A 14,441-nucleotide genomic window follows, 5' to 3' on the forward strand; every position below is an offset into this window, starting at 1 on the left:
CACGTCATAATGCAGTTAAATACATACTCCACAGTTGTTGTGGCCCCATGTATTCTACGCGTCACAATGCAGTTAAATACATACTTCACAGTTGTTGTGGCGCCATGTATTCTACGTGTCACAATGCAGTTAAATACGTACTCCACGGTTGTTATTATCCCATGTATTCTATGTGTAAATACATACTCCATAGTTGTTGTGGCCCCATGTATTCTACACGTCATAATGCAGTTAAATACATACTCCACAGTTGTTGTGACCCCATGTATTCTACGCGTCACAATGCAGTTAAATACATACTCCACAGTTGTTGTGGCGCCATGTATTCTACGTGTCACAATTGTTGTGTCTCACGTAGTGTATACGTTACAATTGTTGTGACCCCATACTTCATGTGCCACAGTTGTTGTGAACCCTACGAAACTGAATGTAACTCAAGATGAAATGGGACTGGAATACGAAAGGACTGAAACCCTGATGTAACATAACATGACTTGAACATAACTTGAAATACATGACCAACTTGAAATAGAAACATTTCGTAACATGACATAACATATAATAGACAACATATTTAACATGACATATTTGCAACAGTGAATATTACATGACTTGACATACATGTAATAGATGGCATACTTAGCATGACGTACTTGTAATGTACAGCAATACATGACAAAATATATTATGTAATAGATAAAAACTGATGACGGAATAAATTATGTATAACAGATAATTACGTGATAACTTGGCATGGCATGACATATATGATAACACACATACATATACTATAGTTTCTTTACTTAGCACACATATACAGTAGACTCCTAGTAAGTTGAAAGCTAACTTACCTCAATCTCCGCATTTCTTATAAAACCTCAAGCGCGATCACGAGGAACTGTAATTAGTGATTCTAAAAGTTAGCACTAAATCACTAATAATTTGAAATATGAAAAATACTAACTTAAAGAGTTTACTCTCTACATGTAGGAAAATGACCGTTTTATCCATAACTTAAGGATTTTGCATACTAATTTCAAAAGTCACCAAAATTTAGATGCCTCATGTAAATTTTATACTCAACTCAAATATCAATTTAGAAAAATTTAAAACTAATCACAACTATTAAAACTCTATAGGGCCGAAATTCTTATATGCTATTTACATTGATTTTTGTTTCTAACTTATTTTGATTAACATTTTGATCTATGACTTATAAAGATGTGATCTTCAAACCAAACCCTCACATGGTTTAAAACGATGTTCTAAAACATATATAAGTTTCTAATTCAAGATCACATGGTTAAACATTAACCAAAACATAAATTGAGCCAATAATATCCATACTTTGATCTATCTGAATATCTATTTGCATAAAATTTCATATCTTTGAAACTAATATCAAATATCTGCAAAATAATAATATAACATGTATATAAGATGCTTAGGATCCTCCAATAAAATTATCAAAGTTATTGGAATAGGTTTATACCACCAAAAAGTTAAACTTTCTCAAAACAGAAACTGTTTTTCCTCTTCCAGTTTCTAAGTTTCTAAATTTAAGAAAATCTTTCATCACAACCTTTAATCATGCAAAAATTCTCAACCAATAATCATATACATATATTAACAATACTCCATAAAAATTTCAGACCAATATCTATCCCTTAGCTTGGTCAAAAACTCCAAACTATAACATATTCTCCAGTTTATCTCCCAGAATGACCTTTTTATAGTTTACACAATATTTTACTAACCAAATGATTTTTCAAATGGGACAAATAAGATATCCACGTAAACTAGACTAAAAAAGAAACAACTTATATGAAGGAGATTTTATGATAAAACACTTACAAAAGTTTCGAAATGGATGTACAAAAGAACTCCTAAAAGCTGTCCGAGAGAAAGTGTTTGGTATTCTTTTAATGGAAAGTGTAAATGAAGATAATTTCGTGGGGGGTGGCTGGAGATACTTATGGATGTGATATGGAAGAGATGAGGCTAGAGTGAGAGTTGAGTGTAGGTCTCTCTTATCTAGAGTAAGAGTTAAGTGTAGGACTCTCTTACCCGATAATATTTACAAAAATCATCTCAAGATATTTTTTACCTAATAATATCCATAAAATTAGCTTGAGATATTTTTATCCAATAATATCCACAAAATTAACTTAAGATATTTTTATCAAATAATATCCACAATTTTGAACCGACGTTTCGTCCGAAAATATGAAAAAGTGTTATTGTGCCATAAGACATTAAATGACCCTCCGAGTCTAATGGCACAAACCATAATACATTTTGACACTTCTAACTATCTCCAATAATCAAAAACACACTTATAATACTATAGTAAATAATAACACTAACTATATAGTTAGACTAAAACCTATACGATTAATGGATTCGTGAAAACTTATGGAGTTTTCACGAGATTCCTAAAGCTAATAGAAATTTCACAATTGAATTTCTAACGGGCTGTTACAATTATCATTTGTTAATACTAACACTTAATATGTTTTAATCATGATGTAAAAATCTATAAATTGAGAATGTGAAACAAAAAAAATGTATACCTTAGTTGTGAGATAGTCATATTCTTGCAACTGTAGAATAGAAATTTCTCGTTGTACTCGTATCCAATTACTTTATTACAATTTGGGCAAGACATGTAGAGAAGCTATGCTTAGATTGTGTTTCTATTTGAATTTTGTTACTTCGAGATATTTTCAACTTAGCATATATTTCTCTTTTCTTTCACCGAATTTTTTCATTTCTCTCCTCCGACTGAGCAGTATACCAATCTCTTTTTACTACCTTTTTCCCATACTCTTCAATATTTATTTGTATAGAAAGTTAGATAAAAGTTAATGAAGATGATATTTATGATACTTCATTGTAATTTTTTAGCTAATAATATCATCTTACTAGTTGGCATTTCTTATGGAAAATTAAGAATTTTGCACTAATTTTAAAGGCTAATCTAAAAAATAAATAGCAGTGTATCAAACATATAGATATACATGTATATATATATTTTATATCCAAGGCATAAGAAAGAAACATTTAATTCAGAAAAATTCTTACAGATTATATTAAATTAACTAATATAGCATTAAATGATTTCTAAAAATAATTTTAAATTCACACATAAGAAATAACGAATAGTTATAATCAGTAATCATATTCACATGTTTGTTAAATATGAGATGTGAATAAATAGAATAAATATTATAAAATGAGTACAATAAGCATTCTTTATATCAGCAAGCGAGGAACGTACCAGAAGGTTAATGACAAATAGAAGAACTATCGAAGTACATGAAATTAACAAGAAGTGGAATGAGGAAGAGTGAAATAAAAACACAAGCAACAGACCTGTTAAAACAAAACATTAAAAAAACATAACACAATAGTTGCATAATTATATTTATTAAATAAGACTATATTAACATATTAAGAATAATAACAGATGCAGTAAATAAAATGAATATTTAAAAAATCAGAAATTAAAGATAATACTATACTGCAAGAGATGATTTTTTTTTATTAATACTGTTATTAATAATAATAATGATATTATTATTAAGAACACAGGTGTGCCTCTTGACAAATCTGAATTTTTTTACAAATTTCCTTATTTAGATCTACATGTTTTACAGATTTTTTTCATAATCTTTACAAACTTCAATAGATCTAGATATTTTAGTTTAGATCTGAAAAGTTTTACTTTACATCTGTTGATGCACATGAGTAATTTTTTTTTTTTTTAAAGTTAATTGTTTAGATCTACAAATTTTACCCTCTATTTTGATAAAGTAAAGTTTCATTCTACATAAATTGTTCTCAGTTATACCATTAAGAACACGGATGTGCCTCACAGAAACCTGGTTTTTTTTTCCCAAATTTCCTTATTTAAATTTACATGTTTTACCCTTTTTTCGTATTTTCTTTAATTTCGTGTATATCAATATGTTGTTTTAGTGATTTTGTAGAAATTTTGAAACCTTACAAATCTTCAGCTTCAAGAGGGTGTTTTTTCAATTTGTTCCTTTCTCTAGAATCTTCTTAAATGATTTATATTATAAATTTATATATTTATTTTTTAGATGTAAATATTGGGTTCGAAAATGTTGAGATTGGAAGTTCTTGGTGACTACTCTATTTAGACGTAAATTTTTATTTTTTATTTTTATTTTTTGTGTATCTGTAATTTTTACTTCTTTTGCCCTGCATATATCTATTCTATTATGAATTTGAGTAATTATTTTTTAGATGTAACTATTGGGTCTACTTTTTTTTTTTTTTTTAATATATATTTTCAAATGTTTCTATTGTTTGGCTTTGTGATTTATTTCATATATTTGTATGACTCTATAATTTTTTCTACATATAAGTACTGCATGTAAAGACATTATCTAATAAACAATCAAAAATATTTATCCTCAAAAGAACAAGAAGAAGAAACCATACTAGACGATGCCAAGATTGAGAAGCAGAGAATAAAGTTTTCAGGAATTGAAAGATGTCGTGAGCATTTAAACAAATAGATAAACTGTAAATTGAAGAGGATGAAAATATGTATGGTAAAGCAGTGAGTAAAATATTTTGGATGAAAAAACGGCACAATAAGGATGAAAAATAGAAAGACCAAAAACTTTGTCGGCAAACAGAAGAAGAAGAGAGAACAAGTGGGAGATAGCCGGGAAAACAACGGCCTTTTTGGAAAGTAATGTATTTTCAACTCTAGACAGTCGGTTATGCGAATAATGTAACAAAAACAAAGGTAAAAGCATAAATATGTGAATAAAATGTAGGGATAAAAATGGAAACAAAAAATGATCAGAATTTACTATTCATTAAAATGACAGACAAAAACGTAAAAACACGAATGAAACAAAACAAACTTAGGGATAAATGGAAAAGTCTATGTGCAGTCTATGTGTGCAGTCGGCACACAAACGCCTGACAGCTTGGTCCCACTTTTTTTTATTTTTTAACTCTCACCTTCTCTCTCATTCTTTTACCCAGCAGATAACTTGCTCTTTCTCTCATCCATCTCTTTATCTTTGTTCTGCACTTTGTTGGTGGACCTTAGTCCAAACTTTCCGCATATTTCAAAGAAACAAAGTCACTCCCAAAAAGTTCTGTATGCTCTTCGCCGAACACCATTTTCTCAGTGAATTTAGCCGACCCAAATTCTGAAACTTCTAGAGAGTTGAAGGAGATTACTTGGGATATTATGATTGAAGCATGGAAATCAAACTTGACAAATTATTTTCCTATGCTCAAGAAGATCGACTCCAAAGGCATTAGGTAGCGCTTGATAGTTCATTTGGAAAAGCTAATAGAACTCTTTGACTGCATGATCAGCCAGAAGTTGCAGTTGAGAAAAATGCCTTTTGTTTTTTTTTTAATAAGAAAAATGCCTATAACTATTTGAGCCTATGTTCTTCTTGGGGGAGTGGGGTATTGGTCTTGAAACTTGATCATAGCCAACTCAAAAGATGACTTTTGATCGCATGTTCTTCTTTGGAGGCTCCCATGGCCGACTCAAACTTAAGAGAGAAAAAGTGGAGAGAGAGAGAGAGAGAGAGAGAGAGAGGAGTTAAAAAGAAAATAAAAGAAGTAAACGAGAGACGAGTTACACATGAAGCCAAACTTTGTTCCTCTCGTAAAAAGTTCATTTTTATATATTTTTTTATTCCTCTTGTACATCTGTTTACATCCTGCTTGTATACGCTGACTGCACCTAGCAGTTTTAGGGATAAAAAGGTAAACAAATAAAAAAGAAAGGCAAAATTGTAAAAACATGAATAGAAGATAACAAAACTAAGGGATAGGAAGGGAAAACAAATAGAAAAATAAGGACAAAATTGGAAAAAAAAGTTATACAACACCTGCTTGCTTATTGGCTCTTAAGTAAAATAAAGATGAGCTTTGTTATTCATAAGCTCTACACACCACACTTTTTTTTATTTTTTTAAAATTTTGTTGGTTTTATTCTTCTTAAAATAATTAAATTATTCTACTCATTATCCATATACCACATATTTAGTAAGAGAAAAAATTGAAAAAATATAAAAAGAGTGGTGTATAGTATATGAGACTTATGAATAAAATTTTTCTATAAAGATACATATAGGAGTTTGAATACAAAGCACGTGTGTTCAAATGAATGTATTGTTGCATTTTTCATAATGTAATATATAAGTTTCAAAATATATATATTATAATTGAGTAATATTACATATAATTATTGAGTGTACAAGTGTTGTGAAGTCGTTTTAAAAAATATAGAATTTACGAATAAAAAATTAATTTTTTTCATATAGATTCGTATTTATTTATTTATTTTTAAAGTAATTATTCGACACTTGCACATTCATGATTACAATTATTATTTCTCATTGTAATTAATAATTAAAATTGATAATCATAAAAAAATTGTTATCATAATAACAATTAAACAATGTGAAAGTATTTTAGAGTTTTGTAAATTATAAAAAATAATTATTAATCACGTGGTAGCAATACTGGCAAACAATATAGGTGGGTGAATTAAAACATGATTTCTAAAACAGTTAATTTGAGAGGTATATATGAAAAAAGCTACACAATATCTTACTATTCACACAATTTTTATATAATACTTTTTTTTAAAATTTTTTTTCTTTTATCAAATGTTTAATATATTGATAATGAATAGGAAAATTCAATTAGTTTAAGAAAAATAAAATTAATTAAAAAATTTAAAAAATACTGTGGAGATTGAGAAATTATGTAGCATTACTTGGCATATATATAGGTATTGTAAATTTTAGTGTTAATTAACTGCAAACATGTATTTGTTTCATATGTAATTAGGCTGTCGAGAAGATAGTTAACTTGTTTTAAGAAGATATAACTATTTTTTGTTCATAAAATTGATATTTCCAACTCATGTCTAGTTTTTCTTTATTGTGAGGGTCGTGTCTATATCTACATTTTTTTTTTCTAAATATGAAAAAGAAATTGAAAATTAAAATGTTTTGAACTAAACTAATGAAAATGTAAAATAGAACGTAACAATAATATAACATAATTTGAACCACACGTTTTATGTAAATGTTAATGGATAGAAAAATTATTAGATGATTTTATTTATAAATAACTTATACCATATGATGGTATTCTTAAAAAAATCACATAGAAACATAATGGAGTCATATAACTTGTACCATATGATGGAGTCATATGAAATATAAAAATAATATTTACAATCGTGAAGTGTACATTCTATTACGATATATAGTATTACTCTATAAAATAATATATATTTTTTAATACGGACTCTATAAAATAACTTATACCATGTGATGGAGTCATATAAAACTTCAATTTCAAGTGAATTGAACTTTTATCTTAATCTCCAATTAACATAAAAAACTTTGAAAACAGTTTAAAACATTTTTTTGTAGATAAAATGTTTCTCTAGATCTAATTCGAACGCCACCTCATAATTTTATTTTACAACTCAGTTAACAATAATAGTATGCCTAATTTTGGAATTTTTGTTAAGAGTTTCGCCTCACCAGTATTTGTATAATTTACGATTAGCTTTTATGTTTTTAAGTTTTGATACAATCAATGTTTCTTTGAATCGTTATGAAAGCAAAAGTAATTGAAAGGAAAAGCGTCGACAGCAGGATTCGAACCTGCGCAGGCATAGCCCAACAGATTTCGAGTCTGTCTCCTTAACCACTCGGACATATCGACGGTTCACAACTAAGATTCAATAATCAAACTATTTAATCTATATGATATGTTACCATCTACCGCGTCTGCAGTTCTACTCAAATCGGGTTTATCTTCAACATCTATCCATTGATATGGGGGGGGGGGGGGAACTCGTTTTGGGTTGGCAGCTTGAGTGCTTTTAGTTCTGGTTACTTAACAAGTGAATTGAATCTCCCCCCTTTTCAAATTAATTTCACAACTCAACGTCCATGTAAGACGAATAATTACCACTAACACATTGAATAACAGTCGTAAAGAAATATATGCAGAGGCCGGTCATAACAATGTACTAAATGGCTGAAAAACCAACTAAATCCAAAATTGCTTATAGTTTACATGGAATCATTTTGAAAGAGAAGGGAAACACATCCTCAACTGAAATAGTCGGTCTTGCACCCTACTGCAGATGAGTAATTAGGCTGAATTTTCACTGGTTTAAGAGGGTAGCCAGGGCAGAAAATGGACATTCATATAACTGGACAAAGATTTTCTTTTTTCCTTTCAAAATGAAGGAAACTAAGACTATCTTTAAAAGGGAAATGGCAGAAGATTTCCCTGCAAAAGTCCACATCTCGTCAAGCAGAAACTGTATCGGCCACTGCCAGGCATATAGGATTGGCACTCCAAACAGGAATTACCAAGGTGAAGATAACCACCGGCTGGGTGATCAATGATTCTTGACGATCATTCCTACAACAGAGATAACTGATGTGCATGTGGAAGAGAGACAGTGCAACCGGAACCCAGCAAACAACCCAACATAAGAAATTCTATCAAATGAGAGGCATTTCGCATCATGAGAAAAGTTATGTTTTCTGTTTCGTATGGCAAGTGAAATGCTTTTGCCTGCTATTGGAGTTGATCTAAACTGGCCGGCCCTTGTAGCTAAAAATAACCCTTTCCACAACCCTGCTAGAAAGCAGCAGATAAATTCCAGCAGATGCTCTAAAAATATAGGAGACACCTTAAGCAGCTTTAGGTGTGAACTGCGCACCAGTCTTTGAGATGGGTTAAGACTTGCTTGTTGATAATTTCAAGATAGAAGCAAGTCTCAAATAATTTTGAAAGAGATGTTATATATCGAAATACATAAATAATCACATTCTTCCATGGAAGAAAATGAAAATTCAAAATTGAACTGGTTTACCTTCACCACCCAAATAGACTCCCCTGACATCTAGAAATTCAAGCAAGTGGGACAATGACATCTAGACTGTTCTTCATAAACCATTTGCTAGGATAGGAGGGAGTAGATGAAGCAAGATAAATATCCCAAACCATGATTCTTGAGCAGTCCTGCAGCAAAGCTTCCATCTGGCTTTCATCTTCCACAAGCTGTTCTATAAATGTGCTGACCTGCATATGCAAATCAATTAGGTTAGCAAATGAAGCCAGGATCTTTCTGGATTAGAGGTCAAGGCATCTCAAACAATGGGATGGATAAAGTAGGGATAAAAATGTCAATTGTCTAAGGGTGAACTTAAAGAGAAATGCTTGGGATCCCGATAATGGGTCCCGAGCATTTCTCCCGATACATGAATTTTTGTTTTATGTTTTACTCAGTGATTAAGTAAGTGTTTTTTTTTATCAGAACTGCTACAGGTACCCGCCGCTGGGTACCGTTGCGGGATCGCTGACGTGGCTAGCCGATATATTATTAAAAAAAAAAAAAAACAGAAATCGTGCCGTGGGAAACCCATTTCGAACCCAGAATCGGCTGCACCCATTTCAGCTCCCAGAATCTCTCTAACCCAGAATCGATCCTTCTGAACGTGACGGTAGAAACCCACTTGTGGAAGAAACTGGCTGTGCGACAAGGAAGGTCCGGTGGAGCTGGGTGGGAATCGATGGCGCTGCAGGTGAAGGTTGCTTCAGCTCGTGGTGGAGTACAGAGAGAGAAGAGAGCGTGGTGGCTTAAGCACCCCCGATGGGAAAAACTATGTTTTTGGCAAGGGAAAACAGGGGACGTGGAGGCTTGTTCCGTGGTAGTTGATGGAGGAGAGCAGCGATGCAACTGGACTTTTATTGGACGTGGGCGACGGCTGGACAGAGGGGCTCGAAGTGTTTCGCATGAACTGGTTTGGACACGCACTTGTCGTTGGCTGAAGACGGTGGTGGCTTAAGGTTCTGCTTCCAACGTAGGGCGGTAGTGGTGGCTTAGGGGTGACATCCAGTGTAGTAACTGGCCAACAAGAGGTTTTAAGCGGCTGGTTCGACGAGGTGTGCGATGGCGGTGAGTTTGGTTTGGCTGAAGGGGGAAAGAATGAATCTGAAGGGGGGAAAGGCAACGAAGGTCTTGACCGATTTCGGAGGACTGGTGCTGCGCACCGTTTCGGAGAATTGGTGCTGCGCACCGTTTCATTAATGCCACCTGGATCCGTGTACGCTGCGTGTCCCCTTCGGCGTGTGCAAGAAGCATTTTTCTTTTTTTATTGATATTGTGATTTTTTTTTTAAAATATTTAAGAGTATTTTAAAAATAAATGAAAAAAGAAACAAAAAAAACAAAAAAAATTTACACTTGGGTCCCAAGTCAGTGGCAATAGAGCCACTCGAACTTAAATATGATGTAAATGATTTCCTCTCTAATTGAGTTTGTGGAGGTGAAGCTTAGCCTCGTCACATTTTGATTTTTGACCAGCAGGCCCCACTGATCATTGAATGGATGGTCCTATCTTATATCCAAAAACAAGTTTCTTTGGAAATAACCACTTTGGCTGCTTCATTAAAACGGGTTTCTCTGGTACCATGTCTGGGGATAATGTTGCTCCCTTGGTTTCTCTTCCTCTGTCAAATGATATAGCATTCACCATCGGATTGGGTTCTTAATAAAGTTAACGGGTTTAAGCAAATCGTGGGGATTTCAAATAATGCATATGAAGACCAAACTAAAGCTCTATTCACTATGATTGAGGCGAGCTATGCGCTTGAAACCAAATCAAGTTTCAAGAAAAGCAAGGAATTAAAGCGTCTTTCATGAGAAATTAACTATGACGCTAAGGGAGGTAGTTCAAGTCGAGGGAAGATTAAATGGAGGGCATTGTGAAGACGGTCTTGTAGAGGGATTTGAATTAGTTGTACATGAAACAAGGGGCCGAGGTTGGGGAGGTGTGTTCCATTCCAATTCGGGTTTGGTGTATTTAGGGTAGTTTCCACTGGCTTTTGGGTGATTCGGGGCACTCTAGTATGGGCTAGGTGTTTTTTTGTATACATCCAGTGTACTTGGTTACTCCTATTGATATATATATAATATTTTTACTTATAAAAAAAATAAAATAAAACGATAACAATGGCAATTCACATTGCAACATGGAGTAATACTATAGATTACAAGATAAACCCAGAAGAACCAAGAAAGACCTACTTGGAAGCCAGCCTTGACCGTGTCTATTTGTCTGATGGGTTCCAGGGTGGGTCGGTGCCACCTCCTTGGATCCCACAGTATCGTACTATTGAAAGCAAATCCAGACATTGCAGCATGGAATCTCCAGAATTTCTCATGTGAATCAATTATGTGCCACCCAACTACTCGAGTTCCATTACAAACGGGCCCCTCCAAGATAGCTTTGCTTTTGTTCTCTGTAAGTTTGGCCCCCATCCACATTCCAAATCGCCTGCAAGCCAGAACAAAAAACAGGGCTGTCACGAAAAATGTGCAAACAAATATAAAGTTGCACTAAAAACATCTGCGAAAGGAGAGAAAGGAATTGTCTCTCGCATATTTGTTGTAAAGCGTTATGCATGAGCAGGGAATGAACAACTGGAAATCACAGAAACAAGAAAAAAATGCCTTACTATTTGACATCTACAGCAGCACATAATTATCAAGGGAAATTAAACCAATCACTTTGAGTAATCATGATAGGCCACTAATGCCAACTCAGTAAGTCGGAATTTTATAGAAAAAAATCAATCAATTTTGCAACCTTTATATTTTTGTTTTGAAATAGTTTTGGCACTCAGTGGTAACTAATGAAAAAAGTTAACTAATGAAAAAAGATGATTAAGATCAACTGAACCCACCCATAGGGAAAAATATTTGATGGCGGGGCTTACTTGTAGAACACTAGTCCCGAATATGAAAGTTCATAGGTCGCTCAAAAACAGTGCTTACGGATAACAGCCTCAGAGGAAAAAATTAGGCACTCCATGTAATATAGCAGACACCTATGTTCAGCAAAGAATAGTTTTTGGCTCAGAGATGATATTGTCTTCTGACCTTGTCCCCCCCTTCCTCTCTTTCTCAAGAAGAGAGAGAAGAGAACCTAAGATGAGCTCCATTGCTCTCCAGTAGTATTGGTGCTAATCCAATTCATCATAATTACAGAAAGTGGAGCATTTTATAACCATTTCAATTATCGGATCCTTCTCATGAGAACTTTATATACGATGACCATAATTTCTATTTTTTGGCTACCTCAAAATATAAATCAAACAAAATGGTATCACGCTGCATGAAGCTACACTTACATCAAAAAATCAGCATGACATTTTTTAGCCCTAAAATGAGAAATAATGTAAGTACCTGATCTGCCTCATTTGCTCAAAAAGATCAGTGAAGTAGATGTTATTGTCATCGGCAAAGTAAACGATTCCATCAAGATGGTGGGTTTCTATGTGAGACAGTGCCACATTTCTTTGATGAATGTATGCATCTTTTATGTCTGTTAGATTTTTGTTGCAAACAAGATGCCTGTACATAACCCCAGTTCTTCGCAAGATATCAGCTGTATCTGCAGATTGGGAGGTCATCTCCACCACAATCCATAATAGAGGAGGTGTGACCAACCTTAATGTCTGAGCTAACCGTGTCAGGAAATATGCTTGAAAGGGTCGAACATATGTTGGTGTCACTATTATCAAAAGATTCTGTGACACCAAGTTTGAGTCTTCATTGAATACTTGAGTATCAAGTTTATCCTCATTGATCTCTTCCATCTGTTCCATGTCCTCCGCTTCTGATTCTAATGTGGCAGTATGCCTCATGTCCCCACTGTCTAATGGTGTTGTAGTTCTGGTCACATTATCATCTGAATGAAAATTTCCAGCATTGGATATTACCTCAAATGAAATGGCTTGATGCTTTGACATGGGATTCATAGATGAATTGAATGACACAAAAGGGGTAAGTCCCATCAAAATTCCAACCATGAAACAAATAAAAAAACGGAAAAGAGGCTTCCTCCACTTTTGCGCCTTTGGTTTTGACCTCTCTGGGGGCCTCGAAGATCTGGGTGAAAATACACTGAGAACAGAAGTTTGAGAGTCCAATGGACTGACATAAGAAGATAGCAATCCACCAGACGGTGGATAATGCTGAGGAGATGATGAGGACTTTGACAAGGGAGAATTCACTGAAGAGACTTCCCCATTTGCTAAAGTGCCAGGTCGAGGCACCGGCGACAAGGTTCTTCTAATAGAAGCCATCAAGAGGAATCCAAATCAATCTTACTAACTTCAAAGTAGCTTTCACAAGAGCTATCCAGAATCACAATTACCACTAAGATGCATCTAAATAAACAAGACAACCAAGTTGAGCTTCATTTTGACAGTGTGCCACCGATCGAGGTTTAAATTCATCTTAAATCCGTTAAACAAACTGAGCCAACTGAATTTTACTGTTAAAATACGGAGCTACAACTTTAAGGTGCAAACATTTCATATGAAACGAAGCCCATTTAAGGCTCCCTATCGTCATAAGTGAGTAATTTCAAAAATACTGTCGAATCATCAATAGACAGCCCAGATAAGATATCACGCAAAACCCCCACCAATTCTCCCCTCAAAAAAGACATTCTCAAGAAGTTAAGCACCAAAACCAGTTCAAATTGGAACCTTCTGTCTCGATCTTACCAGTTTCCTAGGCATCTATAAAATCCAGAGAGTTATCGATCCACTAAGGATTCGCCAAAAGAACTAAAAATCAAAGAACCACAAAAAAAACCACCAACAATCTCAAGAATAAAACAAGACGAAGCCCAAGCACCCACCAAGAAAATTCCCAATTATCAGCTTTAGCCCCCCGAAAACAATGAGATTTCGGACCGAAATGCTACATTACCACTCAATGAAAAATGGGAGACCAATGGATACTGAAGAGAGAGGAACCCCAATCCTCCTCCCTGTTCACAGTCTACAGCAAATGTCGACGCTTCGTGTCCTTCCCTTCCGTGTAGTACCACTGGAACTTTTTGATGCTTCTCAAATGGAGAGCAAGCATCCGAGAGCTTAGTTGATGGACGAAAAGGAGTGTCACAGACTCACAGCACCCTCTCCCAAATACCCCAGTCACATTCCAAAGCAAGAAAATAATTTTCTGACATGATTGGATTAACTAGAACAGAACTGGGACAACTCATTCATGGCCCACCTTCTTAGGAACATGACCGTTGTCAGATTTCTCGTTAATGAACCATCGGAAGGATCCGTTAATTACACAAAAGGGTAGTGCTGCTATATAGCTTAATTTGTCTATTTGTTGTTCTCTAATATAAATTACATATATATATATTTTGTCAAAAAAATTAAATACATAAACGATTTAAAAAAAATATATACTAATATTATTTTTGCCCGAAATTTAAACCCGAATGGGCGAGTTTGCGAACCAAATATTTCCAGGCACTGTCAAGAAATTATGACCTTTTATATTTAATTAAATATTAT

The 14,441-nt window shown here is 33.9% G+C and overlaps 1 protein-coding gene and 1 non-coding gene across 2 annotated transcripts; both read right to left on the reverse strand.

Annotated features, from left to right (window-relative positions):
- Positions 1-7,673: 7,673 nt before the first annotated feature.
- Positions 7,674-7,755, reverse strand: TRNAS-CGA. The gene has a single exon. It is a non-coding gene; the product is annotated as a tRNA-Ser (tRNA).
- A 259-nt stretch (positions 7,756-8,014) lies between these two features.
- LOC122317382 (probable beta-1,4-xylosyltransferase IRX9H) lies at positions 8,015-14,193 on the reverse strand. The gene is made up of 3 exons (XM_043134451.1): positions 12,301-14,193; positions 11,140-11,389; positions 8,015-9,132 (listed from the first exon to the last, which is right to left on the reverse strand). Exons 1-3 carry the CDS (start codon positions 13,200-13,202, stop codon positions 8,962-8,964), a joined length of 1,323 nt encoding a protein of 440 aa, XP_042990385.1. The 5' UTR covers positions 13,203-14,193; the 3' UTR covers positions 8,015-8,961.
- Between the last annotated feature and the right edge of the window lie 248 nt (positions 14,194-14,441).

The sequence above is a fragment of the Carya illinoinensis genome, chromosome 7 (assembly GCF_018687715.1).
Source record: "Carya illinoinensis cultivar Pawnee chromosome 7, C.illinoinensisPawnee_v1, whole genome shotgun sequence".
Taxonomy (NCBI): Eukaryota; Viridiplantae; Streptophyta; class Magnoliopsida; order Fagales; family Juglandaceae; genus Carya; species Carya illinoinensis.

Bases quoted from the DNA above. Each gene is read 5' to 3' on its own strand.
- LOC122317382 (XM_043134451.1), bottom strand. From the start codon at position 13,202: ATGGCTTCTATTAGAAGAACCTTGTCGCCGGTGCCTCGACCTGGCACT. The intron at 11,390-12,300 runs GTACTTACATTA...TCTGGCTTGCAG, and splicing joins GAGCAAATGAGGCAGATCAG to GCGATTTGGAATGTGGATGG. The intron at 9,133-11,139 runs GTAGGTCTTTCT...TTGCATATGCAG, and splicing joins CGGTCAAGGCTGGCTTCCAA to GTCAGCACATTTATAGAACA.